Source organism: Neovison vison, chromosome 11 (genome assembly GCF_020171115.1).
Source record: "Neovison vison isolate M4711 chromosome 11, ASM_NN_V1, whole genome shotgun sequence".
Lineage (NCBI taxonomy): Eukaryota > Metazoa > Chordata > Mammalia > Carnivora > Mustelidae > Neogale > Neogale vison.
The window spans coordinates 28,093,836-28,118,761 of record NC_058101.1 but is presented as its reverse complement, the minus strand read 5'-3'; the positions used below and the strand labels follow the sequence as shown (position 1 = coordinate 28,118,761).

Below are 24,926 nucleotides of genomic sequence, written 5' to 3'. Positions count from 1 at the left end.
TAATTAAATATTAACAAACTGAATCCAGTAGCAAAGTAGAATAGTATACTATGACCAAGAGGGATTACATGCAGAAATGAAAAAGTAATCAATATTAGGGATTTTATTAATATAATTAATAGATCTGAGGAGAAAAATCTCATGAACATCACCATAGATATCGAAAGGGCATTTGACAAATTTCAACCTCCAGAATCAGTTTTCTTTAAATTCTCAGTAAAATCATAATATATATGAACTTCCTTAACACAATAGCCCATATTTACATTTGTCCCAAGTCCAGCCTTATGGTTTCTGTGGGAATCACTCCAACTGAAATCATGGAAAAGAAATGCCCACTGTCAGCACTGGGATTTAATATTCTGAGATGCCAGCTAATGCGATTAAAAGAGAGGCAAAACAAAAACAAAAAAAACCCACCAAGAAATACGGTATTAAATTGTAAAAAGGAGTTGAAATCATCACTGTTTGCTGTTGATAAGGTTCTACTTCAAACTCAGGAGAATCAACTAAAAAACTACTACCAAAAAAATTTTGAATTCACCAAAGTCTTCTGTTACAAAATTAATTCACAGAACTCAAGAGCTTTCATAAGTTAAAAAAAAAAAAACTCTCTCTCTCTCTATATATATATATATTTATATAGTAGCAACAAAAAAATAAGAAAGTCTTACATAAACTTACAAATAAATGTGTAAGAGGTATATGAAGAAAACTTTAAAACGCTCCTAAGGGGGCACCTGGGTGGCACAATCAGTTGACTGACTCTTCATCTCAGCTCCGGTCATGATCTCAGAGTCTTGACATCAAGCCCCATGCTGGGCTCTGTGCTCAGCCTGGAGTCTGCTTGGAGTTGTTCTCTCCCTCTCCCTCTGCTCCCTGACCCCACTGCACATGCAATTTCTCTCTCTCTCAATGTCTCTCCAGTAAATAAATAAATCTTTTAAAATAAATCCGTTAAATGCTCCTAAAGAACATAAAGATATTTGCTTTTCTCATTAGGTTTTCTTTTCAATCCATCCAAGATTTATTTTTGTTTGAAGCAGGGACTTCATTTTAATTTTTTTCTATAGGAATCATAATATCTAGGTCCCAGAACAAATTGACCCCCAAGGCCCACTGACTTGTAATGCCCAAACAATTTTCCCTAAATTACTCTGTAAATTTAATGCACCAGCAGGAAGCTTTTTTAAACTAGGCAAAATAATTATGAAGTTCATAGGTATAAAATATATCTCCAGAGTATTTCTGGAAAAGAAGAATGAAGGAAGCTAGCCACACAAAGAGAGCCTCAGTATTTGAAATATTATAAGGCCATCACCGAAACACACAGGCTAATCAATGAAACCAAGAAATGAGTCCAGATGTAGTCCAACACAGGAGCTGTGTTTATTATGATAAAAGTGGCCCCTCAAATCAATACAGAAAAGATAGACACTTGGTAACCATCCAGAAAAACAATAAAATCAGGTCCATACCTCACTCTACATCAGGAATAATTACAAATGAATCAAACGTGTCAATGTAAAAAATAAAACCCCTAAAGTAATAAAAAACATGGGGATTTTTTTATAAGCTCAGAGTGAGTAAGATAATTCCAACCTGACACAAACCCTGAAGCTTTACAAAAATTTGTCTGATAAATTCAAACACATAAAATTCAAGCACTATTTATGACAAAAAAAAAAAAAATATATATATATATATATATATCTATCTCAATTGAAAAACTGGGAAAAGTATTGCCACATATCACAAAGAGCTAATTTCCATAATGTAGCTACATAGGCCCTACAGATTATAAGGAAATCACTAAAAAAAAAAAAAACCAGAAAATTTTGCAAAGGATATGAACAGACAGCTTACAGAAAAAGAGATACAAATATATAAAATTTTATATACGCAGAAATGCTTAGCATTCCTGGGATAAGAGAGATGTAAACAAAACCCACACTGATGGTTACAAAGTGCCACACATTTCATTAAACACTTGCTGGAGAGGTTGTGAAGAAATGGGCGCTCTTACATTTTTAGGAGGCACATAAATTGTACAACTCCTATAGAGTATACTTTAATACCTACCAAAAGTAGAAATGTACCTTCCCTTCGACCCAGAATTTCTACCTTGGGGGATTTATTCCACATATATACTCCCATAAATGGGAAAAGATGTATAGGTAAGTTACCTATGTCAGCACCATTTTAATAGCAAAAGAGTATATACCACTTAAATTCCCATTAATTTTTTAAAGATTTTATTTATTTATTTTAAAGAGAGAGCACAAGGATGGGGAGAGGTAGAGGGGGAGAGAGAAAGAATCCGAGGCCGACTCCCAGCCAAGTGCAGAGTCCCACGCACACAATCCCAGGACCCCAAGATCACAACCAATTGGAAACCAAGAGCCCAGCTCTCCACCCTTCCATTAAATTTCTTAAATGAATTGTGGTATGTCCAGAGTAAGAAATATTATGCAGTTCTAGAATGAATGAGGACCCTTTCTGTGCACCGACGTGAGCAGTTTCCTTCCCAACACATACTACTGAGTGAAAAAAGTAATACACACAATATATAATAGGTACCATTTGCCCAAGAATAACAATATAAGAAGATATATTTCTACTGGTGTATGTATTAAATATTTCTGAAAGGACACAAAATAAACCAATAATAGAAGTTTGTTGATGGGAAATGGGACTGGTGTCTTGGGGACAAGGATAGAAGAAAATTCAAAATCTTTTGATTTTTAAACTGTATAAATATACTATTGAAATATGAAATAAATAAAATTATAAGATACATCTATAAAACTTATGCAATCAATTAGAAAATAAAGTAAGTAATTCTCCATGCAAATGTAAGTTCTCAAACATCTCAAGAAGAAAAGGAAATTAAATCAGTAGTCAAATATCTGTTTGAAAAAGCAGCATGTCCACATTATTTTATTAGAGATATATATAACTCCAAGGAACAAATAACCTCTATTCAATATAAACTATTTTAAAGATTGTAAGAAGAGACAAAATCTCATGTCCCAACTCATTTTTGATGCTAGTATAGCCTTAATACTAAAACTAAACAAAGAGAGTTGTAAATTAAAAGCCAGACCTCTTGTGAACATAACAGGACAAATACTAAAGAAGTATTAAGAAACTCAAACTAGCAATATATGTGTTTTAAATGCCTCGTTGACCAAGTAGGATTTAATCCAGGTACTTTCAAAAAAATAGAAAATATACAAATTACACAAATATTTTAAGATATATAGGGAAAACATGTATATTTTTTAAAATATCCACACCAATAGCACACACATATACACACACACATACACACTTGGAACATATTAGGACCTAAATATTAAAAGTAAATCTTTAAACCATTTAAAAGAAAATATAAATTTTCTTTGAGACATCAGGAGAGAGAAGAATTTATTATGCTAAAAAAGAGAGAGATCATAGAAATTGAGAAATTTGACACTAATTTTAAAATTTAAAATAAGAAAAGAACATTAAAAAAATTTTTAGAGCCAAAAATCAAAAGAACATAGTGGTAACATACAACTGACAAAAGATTCAGAATATACTTTTTTTAAAATACATATTGATAGGGGCTCCTGGGTGGCTCAGTGGGTTAAGCCTCTACCTCGGCTCAGCTCATGACCTCAGGGTCCTGGGATCGAGCCCTGCATTGGGCTCTCTGCTCAGCGGGGAGCCTGCTTCCCTTCCTCTCTCTCTCTACCTGCCTCTCTGCCTACTTGTGATCTCTGTCAAATAAATAAATAAATGCCTCTTTAAAAAAATAAATAAATAAAGTTAAAATACATATTGATCAGCTATAAAAGCAAACTATCAAAAAATGAGCAGAGGATATTAGCAGTCATGTAAGGAAGCCCAATAAGCTAGCATACACATGAAAAGTCACTGAACTGAACTGCTTAACAAGGAAATGCACATTTTAAAATATATATACCATTTTCCAATAAATCAAAATACGAGGTTACCAACTGTTGACAAGAACGTAGAGGATCAGTTTTCAGATTCCTTGTAAGAACATAAATGAGTACAAGTACTTTGAGTCATGATTTCAAAATATCTAGTAATGCTAAGTCTGCACAGAGTTTCTGGCCATCTCATTTCTGGGTATAACCGAAAGAAACCCTTGCCCTTTTGTACAAGGTAATACGTACACAAAAGTTCTTGGCAGCCTTGTTCATAATACTAAGAAGTTAGACACAAGGTGAATGATTAGCAATAGGTTTTGGTATACTCATATAATGAAATGCCACAGTTAAAAGAATGTGTTTATTCTTCATGTATCCATGGGAGTAAAATTGAAATACAATGTTTCATTAAAAATCAACATACATATGATCTCCCTTATGTCAAGCATTAAAACACACAACACTGTAGGTTATTAATGCACCTATACATGGTAAGAATAGAAGCAATTGGACACAATGGGCGCACACCCTTCTATTGTGATCGCCTCTGGAGAATGGGCGGGGACAGAACAGAGGAGCGAAGGGATAGGTTTCAATTGCAACTGCTAGGTTTTATTTTGTTTATGAATGTTATGGCCAAATGTTGCTATTTGTGCTGTCTGGGTTATGGGTATGGGTGGGGGTGTTACATAATTCCCTGTTTTCTAGGGAAGTCAGCCCCTGGCTCTGTTCTGGCTTCCTGAAGAGTCTCTCTTTCCTACTTGTCATAACATCATTTGTCCATTCTAGACCTACTATATCACTCTACAGAAGGTCACCTGCTGTCACCATGCCAGGTGGGTACCACATTTGCTGGTGTGTCCCATTTCCTCCTAGCCAGTGAAGCCACACCTGGCCTTCAACCTCCACTCCCACCCCCTGCCTGCCAGCTGAGACCTCAAACTCTGTCTAACCCCCCACTACTCACTGGACCTCCCCTGGGTCTTGAGCCATTACTGGCATTGACTTTTCGTTACAGAACTGATTTCTTTCTCACTCATACTTCTAGATTTCCTCAACATCCGACAGGAGGGCAAAGTGACACATATACCTCTTACCTAGTTTCTAGGTTTGACTCTACATTTGCCCACAGTTCATATTTACCGTCCGTTGGAAACTGTATGCAGTTTTGTTTTGCTTTGACCTAAAAGAGCAGTTTTGATCTGAGTTTGATGTTTTGGCTACCTGGCTCTTCCTTTTTGTTCCCAAAGAACAAAGAAAGAGCCGCCATCAGTATTTTTCTGTATGTGTTTTTAAGAAGCCTTAACTATGCTCATGAAGACAGAGTATATATTTTATTGTCTGTGATGCAGAAGTATATGGGAAATTCCAAATAGACTTGTCCTGCAGAATGCGCTTTGGAGTGAAAGAGAAGTTTTAGTATGTTGGAGTTGAAATCATTTCAGGAAAAATACATTGCTCAAGTTACCATGAAAGTCAATGAAAAACATGAGCTGATACAAATACATCTGGTTTACAACTTCTCGGAAAATGCGTAATAGAGATAAAGCTGTAATAAATATTTTAGAACTGTAAAGAACAGGAAGTAATAGAACTTTTTAGTTTGGTCAGATCTTTACAATGTAGCTCTCTCAGAAATTTTGAAAATATTCACAAGTTATTCATGAAAAAACTGAATTACCTCTTGTCTCAAAATACGTTCTGCCTGATTTCTGGTAATGTTTTTATGGTACCACCTGTAAAAGCAATAAAAATAATTTTAAAATTTTATATTCTATTTTTTCAGAAAAAAACTCTGCTTCATTTCCTTTATTTTTAAGAACTTTACTACAGAATTGATTTTAGAAAGCTGAGCATTTTTTATTTCTGATAAATGACAATATTACTATTAAGTATTATTAATTTAGTATAATAATTTTATTAATTATAAGTCCATATCTAGCTTATTCTATCATATCTCAATTCAACTTTCTGACAGATACTTAGTATATGATTTGGAGTGATTTAATCTCCTGAAAATTTTCATGAAGGGAATGTGGTTAAGAAGTCATCATCTTCAATAAACACTTACCGAACTTTGGTAGACAAACTAACAAATCCCCATTTCTTTGCTCTTAGGAACCTCCTATTGGCATGATTTTAGATATGCCATGTTACCTTTCCAAAGTTAAAACTTCCTTGGACCCGTTTGACTCCCCCAAGTATGTTAACTTATAGTTAAAATTAGGGGTTCAATAACATAAGTGGAACAACTAGTACCTGCCTACTCCAAACACCCTCTTATCCTTCTGCTTGTTCTCTCTACACACTAACCTTCAGCCATATTGGAATCCCTTCCTTCCTCAAATTCACCAAGCCCCTTTCTGCTTCCTATCTTGCTGTTTCCTCTGTATGAAACGTATCATGAAATGACTTTAGAATATCAGAACCATGCAGAGTAAACATAATTAAATGAGTATAATTGAAACCCATAGTCTGGCAGGACAAGACTTTGTCATTAAGCAAATGTTGTACAGGAAAGAGAGAGGAAATGGGTAGAACAAAGGAGAGAGAAAACAAATGGAAAAGGTTTCATTTCAAAATAAGATTTTAAAAAGGAGTTAATGTAATAAATGTTATTTTTGTGGACAGTGGAAGGAAGGATGCATATATAATCATACATTGTCACAGTGGGTAGGCAAAATGGTAGCTACATGAAACTCCTCTATCTGACTTTGAGGACGGAATCTATTATATCTTGTGGACTAACCTACAATCGTAAAAAGCTGCCACTAAATTAGAATGGTGTGGTATTAAAAATACTAATGGCTTCAACTGAAAATAAACTTTTAAAAAGATAAAGCATAGAGAAGAGAGGATGATTACAGGCGATTCTAGATGAAATAATTGGACTACTTATCACTAGTGGGAATGGGAGTTAATTGCGATGTTGGACTGTGAATATCATTCAGGCCTTTTAATGAATATTCATATTGAGGGAGGGACTTTCAGAATGAGTCTGAGAGTTCTAGTTGTAGAAAGAAAAAAATTATTTCAAAATAAGTGAGACAGGGCGCCTGGGTCACTCAGCTGGTTAAGTGTTGGGCTTTGGCTCAGGTCATGATCTCAGGGTACTGGGATCAAGTCCCACATGGGGCTCTTTCCTCAGTGGGAGTCTGCTTCTCCCTCTCCCTCAGCCCCTCCCCTCACTCGACACGCGTGCGTGTGCCCATGCTCCTGCTCTTTCAAATAAATAAAATCTTTTTTTAAAAACGTCACATAAATTGTTTATGTTTTTCACCTGCAACCACATTAGTGTTAATTTTGTTGCTTTGTACTTACTTATTATAGTGATAAATAATATAAGCAAATATATTAATTTTGCTTAAATATACGTTGAAAATCCATCCATACGTGAATGTCATTAGAATGACTTCAAAGTAGTAAGAAAAGAACCAGAGTCAAGTATATGATGAATTTAATATCCTTTAAAATAATGCAGAATTTCAACAGGTAGAAAAAAGAATAGATGGATAGGATATAGGAGACGTGGGGTCATGGTGTTTCAGAATTTCTTCTGGTTAAATCAGATAGTGAAAGAAGACTTGTGGGTTTTTTTGTTTTTTTTTTCAATACATAAGGCTGTAACTCTTGTACCTAGACAACACTGATTATAAAACTCTTACTGAATGATGTGGACAGAGGGTCTGGAGTGGGGATCTACTGGCATATGAAAACCATCCAGCATGTCCAACTGTTGCCAAGTACAAATATCTTGTATACGTGTAAGCCTAGGGTCTTCCTGTCTCAGTCTTCGAGTCAACAGGTAACAGTATTGTGGTCTTAAGTTTTCAACCTAGAAAACCTGTTAGAACTAAGAAGGTAAATCTGCTTCTCTTAGTCATTTCTACCCCTGAGAAGATGAAGCTTTCAGTATAGAGATAATGCAATAAATGAGACTCATATTTCCATAAATTTCAGCATAAGCAATATGCTTGATATTTAAACTATCTATTATTGGGGCACCTCGCTGGCTCAGTCGGTTAAGCATCTGCCTTCAGCTCAGGTCATGATCTCAGGGTCCTGGGTTGGAGACGCACAGGAGATTCCCTGTTCAGTGGGGAGTCTGCTCTTCCCCCTCCTCTTGCCCCTCCCCCCACTTGTGCTCGCTCTCTTGCTCTCTCGCTCTCTCTCTCCTCACTCTCTCTGTCTCTCAAATAAATAAATAAAATCTTTAAAAAAGTAAAATAAAGTATTATTTTAAGAGAATCTGACATAATTTTTTTGCCTCTGATTTTTAAATGTATAAATAATTTCAAACTTATAATTTGAAATTTAAGGGAATTTGACTTTTTTAATATTCGTATGGTTACAAGAATTTGGCTTACCACATACACGTTTAATTTATTAGATTTCCAGGATCCTATATGGACTTACAAAGGGCTATTGAAATTGTAAATTTGTCCCTGTCAGGCATGTAAAATACTTAAACAGAAAATTGAATTCATTCAAGTTTATTAAGGCAAGTGAAATGTTTCAGGAAATTAAATTAACTGAACTTATAAGTAGGACTGATTGTTTAAGGACACTTCTTGCTGGGTTTGAATTAAGGTGACTGTTCTTAATTTTTTAGATTTATAAACAGTGCATCAAGATTTGAAGGCTTACCGAAAACCAGGTTTTCACATTGTAATCTTGATCATTTGGATATTAATTTAACCAAAGTATCCATAAATATTTCAAAGTATAAAGGATCCCCTGAGATGTCAAAATCCCACTAACCCAGCACTTCTTCCCCCAGCCCCTCCCGACTGCCTTCTACTTCCTCAAGTAGACTTGACCTCAAGTCACTTCCTCCGAGTGTTTGCCCCATCCCAACGTCCTCAGCTTTTAGCCTTCCCCGTTGATTTCTCCCAGTGTCCCCTACTGTTCCTCCATGACACCACAATTTCAAATTTCAAATTTTGTTTGTGAATTTGAGGTTAATGTTTAATGTCTATTTCCCCATGAAGCTGTAAGTTCCACAGAAACAGGGAGTGCTTCTGTGTGTTACATGTTGTATCTCCAGGGGCCAGAACAGCTAACACCCAGCACGTCGTACGTGGACAATAAATGAAGATTAAATAGAAGGAGTGACTCAGGGGCCGAGGTAACTAGGAAATGTGGTGCCTCTGTGATAGCAGGCAAACTGGAAATGCGCTTCTGTTAACTTCACAGTTCTAGAATGTATCAAATATGGACTATGTCTCACATGAGACAGGTATCACAGTTCGCAGTTTTCATATCATTGAGAGGCTTATAGAGATTCGGGAATCTTGTCCAGAGCCCAAGCTCTAGCCAGCAGTGATGTCAGGATTTGAACCCAGATTTCTTTCATTTCTAAGCCCATCCTACAGTTTTCAACCTGGGGCCATAATTTCTACACAGTCGTTAGAATGGTGCTTGGCACATAGTAAGTGATGGATATATTTATATATTTTAGCAACTTATATTGATAATTATTATATCTATATTTTAATAAACCCCTTTAAAAAGAAACAGAAATTAAAGTTAATCTTCTCACAATTAAATAATTAAAGAAGATTATCTTTAAAGACACATAAATCAAAGCCAAGAAAATGAGAAGATTATTCTAAGTTTGGGGTAGTTTAATTCAAATTACCCAATATTTACAATATGAGCAAGCCATTAAGGGTCAACTCCAGCCCTCGTCTAGACTAAGGAAGCAGTCAACAACTTAATTAATAATGAAAGGAAGGAAAGTCACACTGTTGGTTGGTGAACATCCATTCACTCACTATGGGGCACTGTGCTACGTACTTTCACACCTATCTCCTTTACTCTCCTGGAAAGTCTGACCTGGGTTTATGTTATGGAAAAAAGTCTTATTTTTCTCAGAAGGAGATTTTTCACACAGAACTTCCCCTGACCTGACCTTCAAAGGTCAGCTACTGGGCAGCTCCAGATGGAGGCAGTGGCGAGCCCTCCAGGGGCTATGTACTTGGCAGTAAGGGAACAGAGTTGTGAAACTGTTGTGTTAGGACGGTGTGTTCAGTCACTTGGGGCCTTTGTCTTACTGAGTAGAGGCCAGACCTCAGTAGGGCTAAACGACTCAGGTCAAGAGAGGGGGGCATGACAAACTGAGTGAAGGACGGAGAAGACAGAAGTGACCTGGGATGGTACTAAGCGGAGAGATGGGAGAGAGAACAGAAGTAGCTCATAGAGAAGCCTGGTAAAGTCACGCAGATGTGTCATGCGTTCTATAGTCATCCCTTCGTCCCCTCCAATGGAGTCTACATTATTCACCAGTGCTTTTAAAGATTGATTTATTGTAGAGAGAGAAAGAGCATGGGCGTGTGTGTGCGTGTGCGCATGTGAGTGGGAGGAGGGCCAGAGGGAGAGAATCCCCAGGCAGACTCCCACTTGGGGCTCCACCCCACAGCCCATTAGATCAGGACTTGAGCCAAAACCAAGAGTCAGACACTCAAGTGGGTGAGCCATCCAGGCGCCCCTCCTTATTAGTTTATTTGACAGACGGAGATCACAAGTTGGCAGAGAGGCAGGCAGAGAGAGGTGGGGAAGCAGGCTCCGGGCTGAGCAGAGGGCCCCATGCGGGGCTCCATCCCAGGATGCTGGGATCATGACCTGAGCCAAAGGCAGAGGCTTAACCCACTGAGCCATCCAGGCACACACATATGCACACCACACCCCACCCCCACCACCCCGCCAATACTTTTAGATTCGGATTTGTTTTAGGGAGAGAGGCCAGGCTGAGTCTGGCCTCCAGGTGGGCTTAAATTAGTAGCAAGACAAGCAACTAGGGGCTGGGAAGGAGGGGTTGATTCTCATTCAATTTATATTTGCTGCCTGGTTCTCTGAGAAGCACCTGTCTTCACACCTCAACGCATATCACCTCCCTCCACACCTGCCACAGGACTGGAAGCGTATGCTAATTGCAAAGCGAGTATCTAAACTGGGGGAGGGCAGTCAAGGGCTCAAACTTAAGCAAACCTGAATTTGTAAAAGACCAGGACTACTCCCAGCTTTGCCACCCTCTGCTTATAAATTGCTCTCACAACCTGAGTTTCTGATCTGCAGAATCCGGCTCTAGAAAAGTGATTGCTAAGATCTCCACCTTCCAAATCTATATATTGTATTAAAAAATGGGTTTCTTTTTTTTTTTTTAAGACTTTATTTATTTATTTAATTGAAAGAGAGACAGTTAAGAGAGAGCATGAAAGGGGAGAAGGCCAGAGGGAGAAGCAGACTCCCCGTGGACCTGGGAGCCTGATGCAGGACTCGATCCTGGGACTCCAGGATCATGACTTGAGCCAAAGGCAGTCGCTTAACCAACTGAGCCACCCAGGTGCCCCAAAAATAGGTTTCTGAGTAGAACCCTAGTGAACACACCAAAAATTCCCCCCAACCTATAGCATTAGCCTACTTCTCGTCTTCAGCTATTTCTAAAACGTATCAAAACATGAGCCAAAATAGAGTCATGTGTCTGTGCGTTAGGTTCAATTTACCACTCATTAAAAAACTAAGGTTATTTTTGGAATAGTTATTTTTCCACTTAGGACGTAGAGTAAAACAAGACCAAGATGCATGTTTGGTTTCCATGCAGTCACTGTTAAACCCCCAAAAAGCGGTCATACAAAACAAAACAAAACAAAAAGAAGTTTAAGAAAACGAAGTTTCTGAATCAACCACTATAAGGATCAAAGATCTCTCAAACTAAAGCAGCCAAATGTGTTACTTTCTTTTCCTTTTATAGATCAAAACCAGCTTGTATACTCGTAAGCCTCCCAAAGGTACCTGATTTTCATAGATGGACACGAGGGCATATTTTGGAGGAGACTTACTCATATATTTCCAGATTGCTTCGTTTGTTTTCAGTCACATAGTTGCTTGGGATTAAGCCTTCGTTCCTACAACAAAAGACAAAGCAAAAATCAAAATGCTTGGCATACCTGTGGCATTATCGTGCAATCCTTCTAAAATCTCAAGGACATGGGGGAAATCAAACTCGTCTTACTGATTAAATTGCTGAAAGAAAAAAAAAAGGATTTTTCACTTCCATATTCAGCCAAAATCCTTGTAGGATAAATACTAAGATTCTGACTTAAAATGGAAGTAATTTAAGAAGTTTTGGAACACTTAGATTTTTCAAAGAGGAAAGGCGGCAATGACGAGGTCATTGGGGTATCACAGTGACTAGATGATAAACACAGCAACAGCAAAGATATAAACTTAATTTTTTTAATTGCTGCAAAATAGATAGAATAGATATGCTAGGTTAGCCATGTCCTTATTACAACATTATCACTCAGAAACATATGAACATGTGTCCTTGTACACCAGAAAAAGTACTTCTCTAAGACATATCAAACAGGGAAATCCCTGGGTCACCAAATATGTGCATCTCCTTAGATACAGCAAATTGCTGTTGAAGGAAAATATACCAATTTACACCTCCATCAGCAGGGTAGGGGTTTTTCTTTTTCTATACCTTCACCAATGAAATATGAAATTAAAGATCACAAGAAGATCTCCATGACATTATTGAGAAATCCAAGCAAGATGCAGAACAGTGCATTTAGCCTGATAAGAATTAGGTAAACTAGGGGCGCCTGGGTGGCTCTGCCTTTAGCTCAGGTCACGGTCTCAGGGTTCTGGAATCAAGCCCCACATCGGGCTCTCTGCCCAGCAGGGAGCCTGCTTCCTTTCCTCTCTCTCTGCCTGCCTCTCTGCCTATTTGTGATCTCTCTCTGTCAAATAAATAAATAAAATCTTAAAAAAAAAAAAAGAATTAGGTGAACTAAATCTGCAAACAAGAATGTATGTTTTAGTATGTACATGGAAGTGCAGTGAAAATTTTCTGGAAGGTTCTCACTAAGTGAATAATGGTGCTTGGGTCTGGAGGCATTGTTTATCATGGTGGCATATTACAAAAAGCGATATTCACTTATTAACTTTGAAATGAAAAATTAATTTGTCTTTTTTAAGAGTCTGAGTCATGCCAATGCCAATTCACAGAAGGGCTAATTACATGGTCCTGAGCCTACTCATACCTCTTTCCCACTGGAAAGTGTCCATCACATGTTTAAGTCAAAACTAAAAACTGGCAAGAGGGCTAAATCATCAGGAAAATATAATTAAATAAAGAGGATGTAATCTAGCTACTTCTAATACTTAGATACTTATCATCTCCAAATCATCATGAAGAATAGAAGTCAAAAGCCAGCATTCTCCCCCAGGCAGCCCAGATCCGCCTCAGAGCGTCTACCTTGGACTCTAGCCTGGTATTAACAACCCGTTGCCCTTGACACAGTGACGTCTGTTTGCACCCCAAGGTCTTTTCTTCCTACCTGTTTAATTCAGCAAGTACTGCAATGTTGACTTCCAAAACTAGTCATTGCAGAAATGGGAAAATGAGCGAGATACTGTTTCTGTTCCTCTCTTAGAGCTTGACAGAAAAAAGAATTCAAATACTCAAAGAAAGTGTAAATCAGGAAAAAAGCCCATATGGTAGAAATCATTATTCCCATATTTTACAAATAAAGAAACAAAAATGCATTAACAATAGAATGACCATACAATACAGTGATCACTTCTGCTATTTATCTCAAGAAAATGAAAACAGTAACTCAAAAAGATGTGTGTACCTCTCAGACTTGTTGCAGCATTGTAATAGTCAAGATATGGAACCAACGTAAGTGTCCATTGATGGATGGATGAATGACACAGACATATATATATATACACAACAGAAAATTAGTCATAATTTTATAAGTTATGTATAACTTATGTATAAGTATGTATATGTATGTATGTGTAAGTCATAAGTCATTGTGTATGTGTGTGTGTATATATATATATATATACACAACAGAAAATTAGTCATAATTTTATAAGTTATGTATAACTTATGTATAAGTATGTATATGTATGTATGTGTAAGTCATAAGTCATTGTGTGTGTGTGTGTGTGTGTGTGTATATATATATATACACAACAGAAAATTAGTCATAAAACAGGAGAAAGTCTTGCTTTTTGCAACAACATGGTGGATCCCAAAGGCATTATATTATGCTAAGTGGAATAAGTCAAATAAGAAAGGCAAATACTATATGATCTCAATTATACATGGAATCTAAAAAAATTTTTAATTAAAAAAAACAAGCTCAGAGATACAGAGAACAGTTTGGTGGCATACTATATTGCATATTTGAGAATTGCTAAGGGAGTCAATCATAAAACTTTTCATGGCAAGAAAAAAAATGTTGGTGACTATTTGGAGTGATGGATATTAACTACACATATTGTGGTGATCATTCATTTATATATATCTCAAACTTATTATATTGTATACCTGAAACAAATATAATGTCATATGTCAATTATATATCAATAAAGGAAGGAAGGAAGGGAGGGAGGAAGGAAGGGAAGGAAGGAGGGAGGGAGGGAAACTCAGTCAGGGTAGGTGACTGGCCAAAGGACATACAGCAGTAAGTGACAGCATGGGGATGTGAAGCCAGGTGTTTGCAGTTCTGTGACTTTGCCTGAAATCGCAGTGCTGTGGTGCTCTCTCATACAGATAGACTGTGTAGGGACAAGTTCTGCTCATGCAGAAGGAAGAATTCTAAACCCAGAGAAAAAGAGCCATAACGCAGATTTTCTGCTTCAGAAGTCTTCAGAGGATAAACGAAGAAGAATTCGATAAGGACCGTGGCCTGGTTCTTACCCTAAACGGTCTCTTGCCTTCCACCAGTGAGGGTTATACTTCTCCAGTATGAGGTATTCCTCTGATCTCTTCAGTGCTAAATCACACGGCTCTCTGGGCAGGAAATCATACAGTGCCTTTACTTGGATCTTCTCTTCGGTAACCTCAGATGGTGGGAGGGGAGGCAGTGGCTTACGTTTCGATGGTTGCCCGTGGTCTCTGTTGGACTGTAAAAACCAAGGAGTGATTCGTTGTATTATTGTTTTAGTCATCTGCACTAAAAAAGAATAGAGATAGAATATATTTCCCTGCTACCCCAATTCTCCCCTCTGACTTCACCAAAGCAAAAACCAGAGTGGGATAAATATAGGAAATGACCATAAAACAACCTCTGAATCCAGCAACACACTCATCATTTTGTAAGCTGTCAAGATCACAAATTCTCTTGCCAGCATTGCAGCGGATATTTCTCTTTTCTTTTTTAAAATAGTTCTATGCTCAACACGGGGCTCGAACTCATGACCATGAGATCAAGCGTCGCATGATCCATGGACTGAGCCAACCAGGTGTCCCTGCATGTTTTTTTAAGCCACATTCTTAAAATTTAATCCCTCCCTCCAATAGTTTCACTTTGTTTTATGGGTTTTTCTCTCTTGAAAAATGACAAACAGCCCTTCCCTTTCACACGCTGTGAACTGTGTTTGGGCTTATCACACTTCTTAAGAACACGGTTCCCTCCAACAGTGAACTGAAAATTACTCCTGCTTTCCAAAATGGCAGAAGACATTTTTCCCCATTCCCTGTCTGGTTTCAAGTTCTGCCGAAACATAGCAGAGTAGGCTAATTTAAATGGTCTTTTTGCCTTTTTTTTTTTTTTTCTTTTGCTCTCTTCTAAGGAATTCATTCACTGGGTGTTTATGAAGCCCTCATCACGCACCGAGCATGACATGAGATTCTGTGTGTGGCCACAAACAGTACCTCGAGGAGCTTAGTCCCTAAAAACACATGCTTCCTCTGTCCCCTCCCCCTCATCAAGATGATACTCACTCGCTTCTTGCTTGGCAATTCCCTGAACCATGGCCTGCGATGCCGTGTATATTTTTCTGGAAATTCTTCATCTTTGCTCAGGCTTATTTGTGTTCTGACTTGTCTGAGATTGAAAAACAACCATGTTACCAACAATGACCTGATTCGGGTTATCCAAGCATTCCCCAAATACTCATGAAGTGAAGAGGAAGCTCCAGGTCTCTTTCCAACTCCCTTCTTACTCAGAAGACTTCCCAGGGGCAAGTTACCACCTCCCAGAACTACATTTTCCTTACTGAGGAGCTAGTGGTACTAAGAGCATGTGGAGTTTTTATGGAATAAAATTGAAGAAACGTTATGTCCCTCTCCCAAACCAGAGCTGGTGAAACCTCAGTTCCCTCATCTGTCAGATGGAGATTAGAAAGGCCATAGGTGTTTTTGAGAGTTACTTGAACTAATAAATGCAAATCCTTTAGCACAGTCTTACATAGAGGGCACTCCCATTAAATGCTAGCCGTTCCTATTTTCACGGTACCTCGCATTTACTCTGTACAATCGATTGCTGGGCATCAAAGTGCGAGAGACTCTGATCATTGGGGGCAGGAGGTATTCAAATAAATAAGACAGGATTCTTGCACTTAAAGGGTAAAAATTATTGAGCGGAACACAGAAAGCAAAGAGCATATACAAAATAAATATCAAATACAGAACCAAGCCACATGCTATGGGAATGCGATGGAAGGAGCAATTAATGTCCAAGGGATCCAACCAGGACAGATGGTTGAAAACCTGAAGTTTTACTTATGCCTTTAGATCACTAGGCACTCAGCAGGGAGGAAGTGGGGCAAGGGTTTCCCAGACAAAGGGAACAGCAGATACAAAGAGACACAGACGCAACAGACGATAAAGAAACCAAATGAATGAATTCCAAGAAGTTGCCCTCAGAAGTAGACTCACCGCTTCTGCAAGGAACAGCAGCAACAGCAACAGAAAATCGACTGGATGGTATTATCTGAAAAGCAGATCATTGTGGGAGAGCCGTAAGTCCATGATATTGGCTAGATGAGGTCAGCGGTGCTAGTCCAAAGGAGGAAATTTCCGGAGGGAAATTCCCAGGGAGAGACGGGAATGATGAAACATATGCTAGGTCTTGACTCTGCCCTCCTTTACTGGTGGCAGGTGAGAAACTGTCTGGTGTGGTGAAAAAATAATGAATAATGTTTTTCTGAAAATAAATAAATTGGAAAAAAAAAAAAAAAAGCAAAAAGAAGTTACTGGCACCCTGACCAGTGTGGTTTCCCTTCTCAGGCTCTTCCCCCCAGGTCTGGTTTATGCATTTCCTCAGTCTGTGAATGACAATGACCACTGTATTCTACTTTACCTTGATTGGGGCTAATGTCAGCTAATAAATGCACAAAAGAATAGGATTCCAAAAGCAATGTTCTCCTAGGAAATCTGTTAGCATGGATTTTGAATTAGGTCCATCATATTTCTTCTAAAAATATTTTTAAATATTTTATTACTTAATATTTTATGTTCATAGAACCTGGATTTCTCATCATGATATCTGACAATGAAGAATTAAGGAAGCAAAGAGTATGTTGGACATGAGTTCTGAGGTTAGACAGACTTGGGTTTGAATCCTCACTATGTGGGTGACTATGTGTGTGTGATGAGTCCCTTCACGTCTCTAAGCCTTTGTTTTCCTATCTGCCAAAACAGGATAATCATACCTAACCCCTTTGAGAAGCCTTACGAGGCAGAGGTTAATCTGGGGAATTTACTGAACTGCTCTGCACTTAAGTTTCCTTGTCTGTAAAATGGGAATAATTAGATACTTAGCATGTAAGACTACTGGGAGGACTAATTGAACCAATTCCTGGGAAGAACCTAGAACAGTCCCAGGTATACGGGAAGAGGGTAATCGAGAAGACCTACTATTGGTATAGGGTTGTTGAGAAGATTTAATTAGACATCATCTCTCAAGTCCCAGGAAAATGGAAGCGGGGTACAAACAGAAGACCCCCAGTGCAGTCTACCCTCAGCCTCCACTCTGTGCCCCCCAAACAGGGGAGGCAATGGAGTTTCATCAGCCATTATGTTAACACCAGGTGATGTCAGTACAGTCATACTTCCACCTGAAACATAGTATGTTAAACATCAAGATACTTTAAGTAAGGTAGGGAAGGAAATAAGGAGAAAAGAACAGTAACATATAACAGAGTTGCTACAATCCCCCATCTACAGCTGTCCTGAGTCCTAAGCTAATGATCACAGGTGCCTTCTGTCACCATCTGGTCCATGTTCCCCTTTGCCTCTGCCAACACTTTGGCTAAAGAAGGTACTTTATATGACGGAATAATCCAAGTGTTCATTCCTGTGGGATTTGGGTCCTTAGTTGGTCTTGTTTTTATGGGGTTGTTATAGTCTTCCATTGACCAGGACTATTTTGAATATTAGGAAAGAAAGATGGTAAATTCTGTGAGTTTCAAAGTCCTCTTTGTCCGCTCTATGAAGAACTAATCCTGTTTCATCCTGATAATCAGGATACACATCCCAGCTACACTGACCCCTTTCTGTGTCAATCAATTCAGTGATACAAGGAATCTCAAAATAGCCAGAGGGGGATCTCAACTTCTGGTATTCTCTAAGACAGGGATGCTTCTCCAAACCCACCAACCCAAGGTCACAGATTAAAATGAACAACAATACTGCAGTGGGTTATTAGAAGAGATGGTGAGAGGGACCACTCCAAACACCTTTCCTTAGTTCCCCGACTCATGCATCCTGGCTCTACACTTGTTGCTGGTTGAAGACATTCACTGCATCCTATAGGATACCACTCCAACATTGCAAGATGTTATCTCCCAGACGCCATAGCAGTAACTGAGCTTTTAGCTGGCCATTCCTCTGTCCTATAAGCCAGCTGCTTCTGAATCATGGAACACCATGGTTGAGTATTCAGAGAACCATTGAAGAAGCACAAACAAAACTGAAAACAGGCTAACGGAATGTATCATCTTGTAGACCTCTGATTTTATCTTTCCATTCTGTCCCCATTCCAAGAGTTTCAGCCATAATTCTCTCCCCAGACCTTGTTACAAATCTCCTGACCTTGTACCTTCCATGTTCCCAACTAGCAAACCAACTTTTTTTTTTTTTGGCCATCACCAGTTAGTCATCGTAGGTCAATATCTTAGACTATCTTCCTAATGAAGTATAAACAAACTTTTTTGAAGTTCTGGGAGGATTTCATTTCAGCACCATCTTTCAGGAGACCTCTGAATGTGGCTGTAGCATGATGCCTGTTTATTTCCCACTCATCTGTGCTCAGGATTCAGATCTATCTATACATGAGACTTGTTGAGGAACTCCCCCTGAGGCCTCTTGTGTGAGTTGAAGGAGAAGCAGAAAGAGCAGGTACTATGTGAATATAAGTCACCTGCTCCTGAAGCTATCTTGAGCCTTCTGGATCTCCTGGGGCCTACTTTCAAATACACGGCTTCCATATTATGATGGAGTACTGCTATTCCTGCCTAATTTTATGGTTCATTGAATCAGATAACACTCAATTTAAGACAGGCGGTTTGAATCACATAAATATTTCATGATCCATGGTTGACCATTCAGTCTTCACCAGTAGCAAGCCAGCTGTTACTTTTCAAGTTAAAAATAATTATCAGCACAGTGTCGAGGCATCACTTCTAATTCCTAGGGGATTGTGCTCTGATTTCCATCTTGAGACTTTATAGGATTTCCATATGGCTAGCATTTTGCCCTTCATTCCAGGCTGCCAAGAATGATAATTCGAGTAATTATAATTGAGTTATTTCGCCCAGCAATAAGGCTTCCTTGGACCTCTAAATAATATGACCAGATAAATCTCAGATCCAGTTTTAACTCTGTTTCCTGGAGCCACTTGTGATACCAATTACTGTATTAGTCAGGTTTCCAATATGAAACATGACATATTTAAATTAGAACAATTTTAAAAGGGTTCATACACGAAGGAACTAATTACAAAGGTGTGGATGGAGGTAAGGGAAACTGGGTCCAGCAGTACTAGAAGTGACACCATCCCTAGGTCCAAAAGGACCAGGAAAGTGAGAGAGAGATAAGTAGAGCCAAAATCTCTTTGATAGGAGCAAAGATCTGCTGTTGAGAGACACAACCAACTCAAGGCAACCTCACCATAACTTCCTCCTAGGACTCCCCCTTAGTGTAGTCCAACCAGAAGCCAGGACTTGGAAGCATGTTGATCCAACCCCTACAGATTATGTTTCCAGGATAGAGTGCAAGGTGGAGAAGAAAGAATACCAAGAGGCTGGGCTCACTTAGCCATCATGGAGGCTGGCTACCATATTTGATCCCTATGGGTCATCCTTCTAGGGGTATAGGATAGATAAGAACAAAGATACTCAAACAGTTATAAGGCTATATCAGCTTCCCTTCCTTTCACAGAATTTGACCTTCCAAACCTAGGTTCATGCATTAGTTACTTGCCTGTCTCTGACTTGGACATTATCATACTCAGTCTTTGGGCTACAGAAACATTGGTGGTCCAGTGGTAAATGTCTCATTCCACTGTGGAGACATAGTTCCAGCCCAAGCCCAGCGAAGACTCATCTTTCCTCCCATTGCTGCTTTATCACTCACCCTTGACTTAATAATTTTCTCTCATCTTTTGCCTGCAACCAGAAATCACCCATTTTCCAAAGACCATGCCAAAGTTGATTTCTAGACACTAAAATAAAATTACTGAGCCCCCCAAATCTGCATTATATTTATTATGTGTTATTAAGTTTTGGGATTTCAACACCTTCTGTCAATTTTCTGGTAGTATCTGCATGAAAAAACGGCCAAAACACTCTGAGAAAGAAGGTGCATTAGCACTTAGGGGCTCTGTCTACTTTAGCAGGACTGGGTCTAGTTTACATTCTTGCCAATTGACTCCAGTGTTGTTTTAGAGCCCCATATAGATCTGTATCTATCCAGGCCAAGAGATGCAAAATCAAATGTAGGTTACACAAATGAATGAAGTGGGTCAGACTATGGTTTAGAATGTGACAAAAATGCTGTGGCCTCACGTAGAGGTATTCAAATTCAACATTTTAAAAATACTTCTTCCCTCTCTTGTATGACCATTCCCCTCTCCACTGGATCATTGCCATTATCATACAAATATGCTGCTACTTTCCCCATTAAAAACAAAAGAAACTACTCTTGATATAATTTCCTTGATCAGTTTTGCTCCCCATTTAGAGTAAAATCTAGAAATGACTCACCTTTTCTTGTTGCTTCCACTTCATCTCTCGTTTTCTCTTAACCCATTCCAGTCAAGCTTTTGTTCCTACTACTTCCCCCAAATTGCTCTTGCTAGGGTCTCCAGTGACCTACGCACTCCTTATCCCATGGTTAACTTGATGTCCTCATCTTACTTGACCTCTCAGCAGCATTCAGCACTCTTCTCTTGGTTTTCTTTCTTCTTGGTCTCCTTTGCTACTTCTCTTCCTCTCTACCCTCTCAGCCTGGGGTTAAATAGCCTGCTCCAAAGCTTTTGATCTCATCTCTGTCTCATTCACTCCTTTGATTATCTCATTCCTCTTTCTTAAAAACAATCTATCTGCCAATGACACGATGACATCCAAATATATACCTCTATCCAGTTCCAGTGCATTCCAGATTTGCATACCCAAATGCAGTCTCAAATTCTCCACTTGGGTGTCTAGTGGACACCTCCAGCTCACATGAAGAAATCTGAACTCCTTCTCTTCCTTCCTCCCCAGATTTGCTCTACCCATCCTCTCCATTTCATCAGTAGCGATATCATTTTTCCAGTGGCTCAGGTCAATGATCTTGGAGTTGTCTTTGTCTAACCTGTATGAAAGCATGTTGATATTGCCTTCAAAATGTATTCAAGAGTTTCAGTTTGGAATGAAAATGGTCTGGAGATGGACAGTGGGGATGGTTGTATGATAATTCAGATGTACTTAATGCCACTGAACTATAGACTTACAGATAATTAAAATGGCAAATTTTATGTTATGTATATTTCACCATGGTTTAAAACTCTCTCTTTTCCTCTCTCTCTCTCTCTCTCTCTCACACACACACACAAACACACACACACACACAATCTTACTGCTTTTCCTACCCTTCTGTTACTACTGTGGACTAAGCCACCATCATTCATCTGGATTATACCTACAGCCTGCTGACTTATTCCCACTTCTACCCTAAACTCCCTATGGTCTCTTTTTGGCACAGCAGCCAGAGTAATTAATAGAAAACCTAAGTTGGATCATATTGCTCCTTGTTTCCAAATCCCACAAAGACTCCCCATTTCATTGACAGTTATAGCCGAATGTCTCACACTAGCCTATAAAACTCTCTGTGAACTGGCCTCCCGTTGCCCCTCATTTCTGTCCAACATGTCCTTGCTCATATCACACACCCACACTGCCCTCCTCGCTGCTCCTGAGGCACGCCGGGCCTGCTCTACCCGCAGTTTATTGAAGTATAGTCAACATAAAATATTATATTCATTCCAGGTATTCAGCATAGTGATTCAACAATTACATACATTATGTAATGTTCACCACAGTAAGTGTAGTTACCATCTGTCACCCTACAGTGTTATGACAATATTATTGACTGAACTCCCTATGCTGAATCTTTCATCCCTGTGAGTTTCTTATTTTATGACTGAAACTTTGTACCTCGTAATCCCCTTTGCCCATTTTGCCTGTGCCCCTACCTCTCTCTCTTCTGGCAACTACTAGTTTGTTCTCTATATTCTGAGTCTGTTTCCCTTTTGGTTTGTTCATTCGCTTTGTGTTTTAGAGTCTACATGTAAGTGAAATCATATGATATTTGTCTTTTCTGTCTGACTTATTTCACTTAACATAATAACCTCTAGGTCCACCCATGTGGGTGAACAGTAAGATTTCATTCTTTCTCACCACTGAGTTATATATTTATATCTCACAGCTTCTTTATCCAGTCCTCTGGAAACACAGTGGATATCGAGTCTGGGTATCCAGTCACCACAGTAGACACCTGGGCTGTTTCCTTATCTTGGTTATTATAAATAAAGCTGCAGTAAATATAGGGGTGGATTTATCTCTTCAAATCAGTGGTTTTGTTTTCCTCAGGTAAATACTCAGAAGTGAAATTACTGGGTCATCAGGAAAGGACCCAAAAAAGGTAAAAGAAAACTACATCAAACTAAAAAGCTTTTGCGTGGCAAAGGAAACCACCAACAAAATAAAAAGGCAACCTACTGAATGGGAGAAGATATTTATAAATCATATATTGGATAAGGGATTCATACTCAAAATGTATAAAGAACTTGTATCACTCGACATCAAACCCCCACACACACATAATCTGATTTAAAAACTGGCAGAGGATCTAATAGGCATTTTTCCAGAGACACATGAAAAGAGGCTCTCAACATCACTGACCATCAGGGAAGTGATCAAAACTACAGATCAAAACTACAGATACCACATCACATCTGTCAGGATGGCTATTATCAAAAAGATAAGAAATAATAAGTATTATTGAGGATGTGGAGAAAAGGGAACCCTCGTGTGCTGTTGGTGGGCATATGAGTTGGTGCAGCTACTGTGGCAAACAGCCTGGAGGCTCCTCAAAAAAATTAAAAATAGAATTACCATCCAATTTTCTTAACTCCCGCCACTCCTTCAAGTCTTTGCTCCAGTCTTACCTTCTAAATGAAGAGTGCCTTGATTGATGACTCCTGCCACCCCGTGCTCCCTGACTCCCTGACCTGGATATTCCTTACTTTGCTCATTTTATCTTCTTTCTCTCTCTCTCTCTTTCTTTTTTCCTTCCTTCCTTCCCTTCTTCCTTCCTTCCTTCCTTCCTCTCTTTCTTTCTTTCTTTCTTTCTTTTCCTTCCTTCCTTCCTTTATTTTTTTTTTAAGATTTTATTTATTTGACAGACAGATATCACAAGCAGGCAGAGAAGCAGGCAGAGAGAGAGGGGGAAGCAGGCTCCCCACTGAGCAGAGAGCCCGATGTGGGGCTCGATCCCAGGACCCTGAGATCATGACCTGAGCCGAAGGCAGAGGCCTAAACCACTGAGCCACCCAGGCATCCCTCTTTCTTTCTTTCTTGATGGCATTTTTTACCTTCTAGCGTACTATGTCATCGATTTATTTATTTTATTTCATTTTATTTTTTTACCGCCTGTCTCCTCTACTGGAATGTAAACAGGGATCTTTGTCTATTTTGCTCAGTTATATCTCAAGAGGCTCTAGAAGTTGTTAGCATTTAATATGCATCCTACAAATATTTGTTGAGTGAATGGACACATGAAGAAATTAGTTTGAAGATGCATCAAATGAAAACCTTTTCAGAACACCCACTCTACTCCTTGAATAATCACAAGCAGGTTATGTTATTCTCTATATTTTTCCCAATGCTTGAAATACTTCAAAACTGAAATTTATAGATTAAAAAGAGGAAATGCCCCGGAAAATCAGGTAGACCTGTGGTTAGATAGTTAAGGACCCATTCCAGGACTAAGAATTTTTTACATGTATGTGACTTCTAGGAATAGTTGAAAAAACTTTTTATTTCTCTAATTCAGCCACTGACCTACCTTTTGCCCAACTGGAATTTTCATCTTCCTCATGAGCCCCAATAAGAAAACTATCCTAGCCCTCCCCGCACCCCTCTCTGTCCTCTCTGCACTGGGGGCAGCTCTCCTGCCACAGCCCTTCATCCCCTGAAATTGTGCACCTGTGCAAAGTTCCTCTCTACCCCTTCTTGGTCAAGAGTGCCTCTCAGCTGTTGAGCCGACCACTGTCTGCACTGGTGCTAAAACCACCAGAGACGCTGACAGATGAGAGTTTCAGCAGCTTGGCAGCCTCCCCCCACCGAACTCCCTGATTCCCAGACCTGGCTTCTGAGCCAGTGTCATTACAAGGGACACGGACACAGCAGCCAGGTGCATTGGGGCTGGGGCTGTGACGGTAGGAGTGGCTGGCTGTGGGGCTAGAATTGGGGCTGTGTTCAGGAGCCTCATTTTGATTATGCCAGGAACCCCTCTCTGAAGAACAGCTCTTCTCCTACGCTGTTCTGGGCTTTGCCCACTTGGTGGCCATCGGGCTCCTTTGCCTGAGGGTGGCCTTTCTCACTCCCTTCACTATGTGATGGAACCTTCTCCACCTGCCCATAGGTCTTTCTCCTGTGTCTCATCTGCCCTCATGTTCCTTTTCCCATACA

The 24,926-nt window shown here is 39.1% G+C and overlaps 1 protein-coding gene across 1 annotated transcript in view; it reads right to left on the bottom strand.

The window, feature by feature from the left end:
• TXK (TXK tyrosine kinase) overlaps positions 1–17,030 on the bottom strand; it is a 41,356-nt gene extending 24,326 nt beyond the window's left edge. Inside the window, exons 1-5 of the mRNA XM_044268034.1 lie at positions 16,627–17,030; positions 15,691–15,793; positions 14,665–14,870; positions 11,783–11,848; positions 5,623–5,677 (exon numbers count right to left, since the gene is read on the bottom strand). Of these exons, the coding sequence (XP_044123969.1) occupies positions 5,623–5,677; positions 11,783–11,848; positions 14,665–14,870; positions 15,691–15,793; positions 16,627–16,697 (501 nt within the window). The 5' untranslated portion in view covers positions 16,698–17,030. The remainder of the gene's footprint in view (positions 1–5,622; positions 5,678–11,782; positions 11,849–14,664; positions 14,871–15,690; positions 15,794–16,626) is intronic.
• Positions 17,031–24,926: the final 7,896 nt, after the last annotated feature.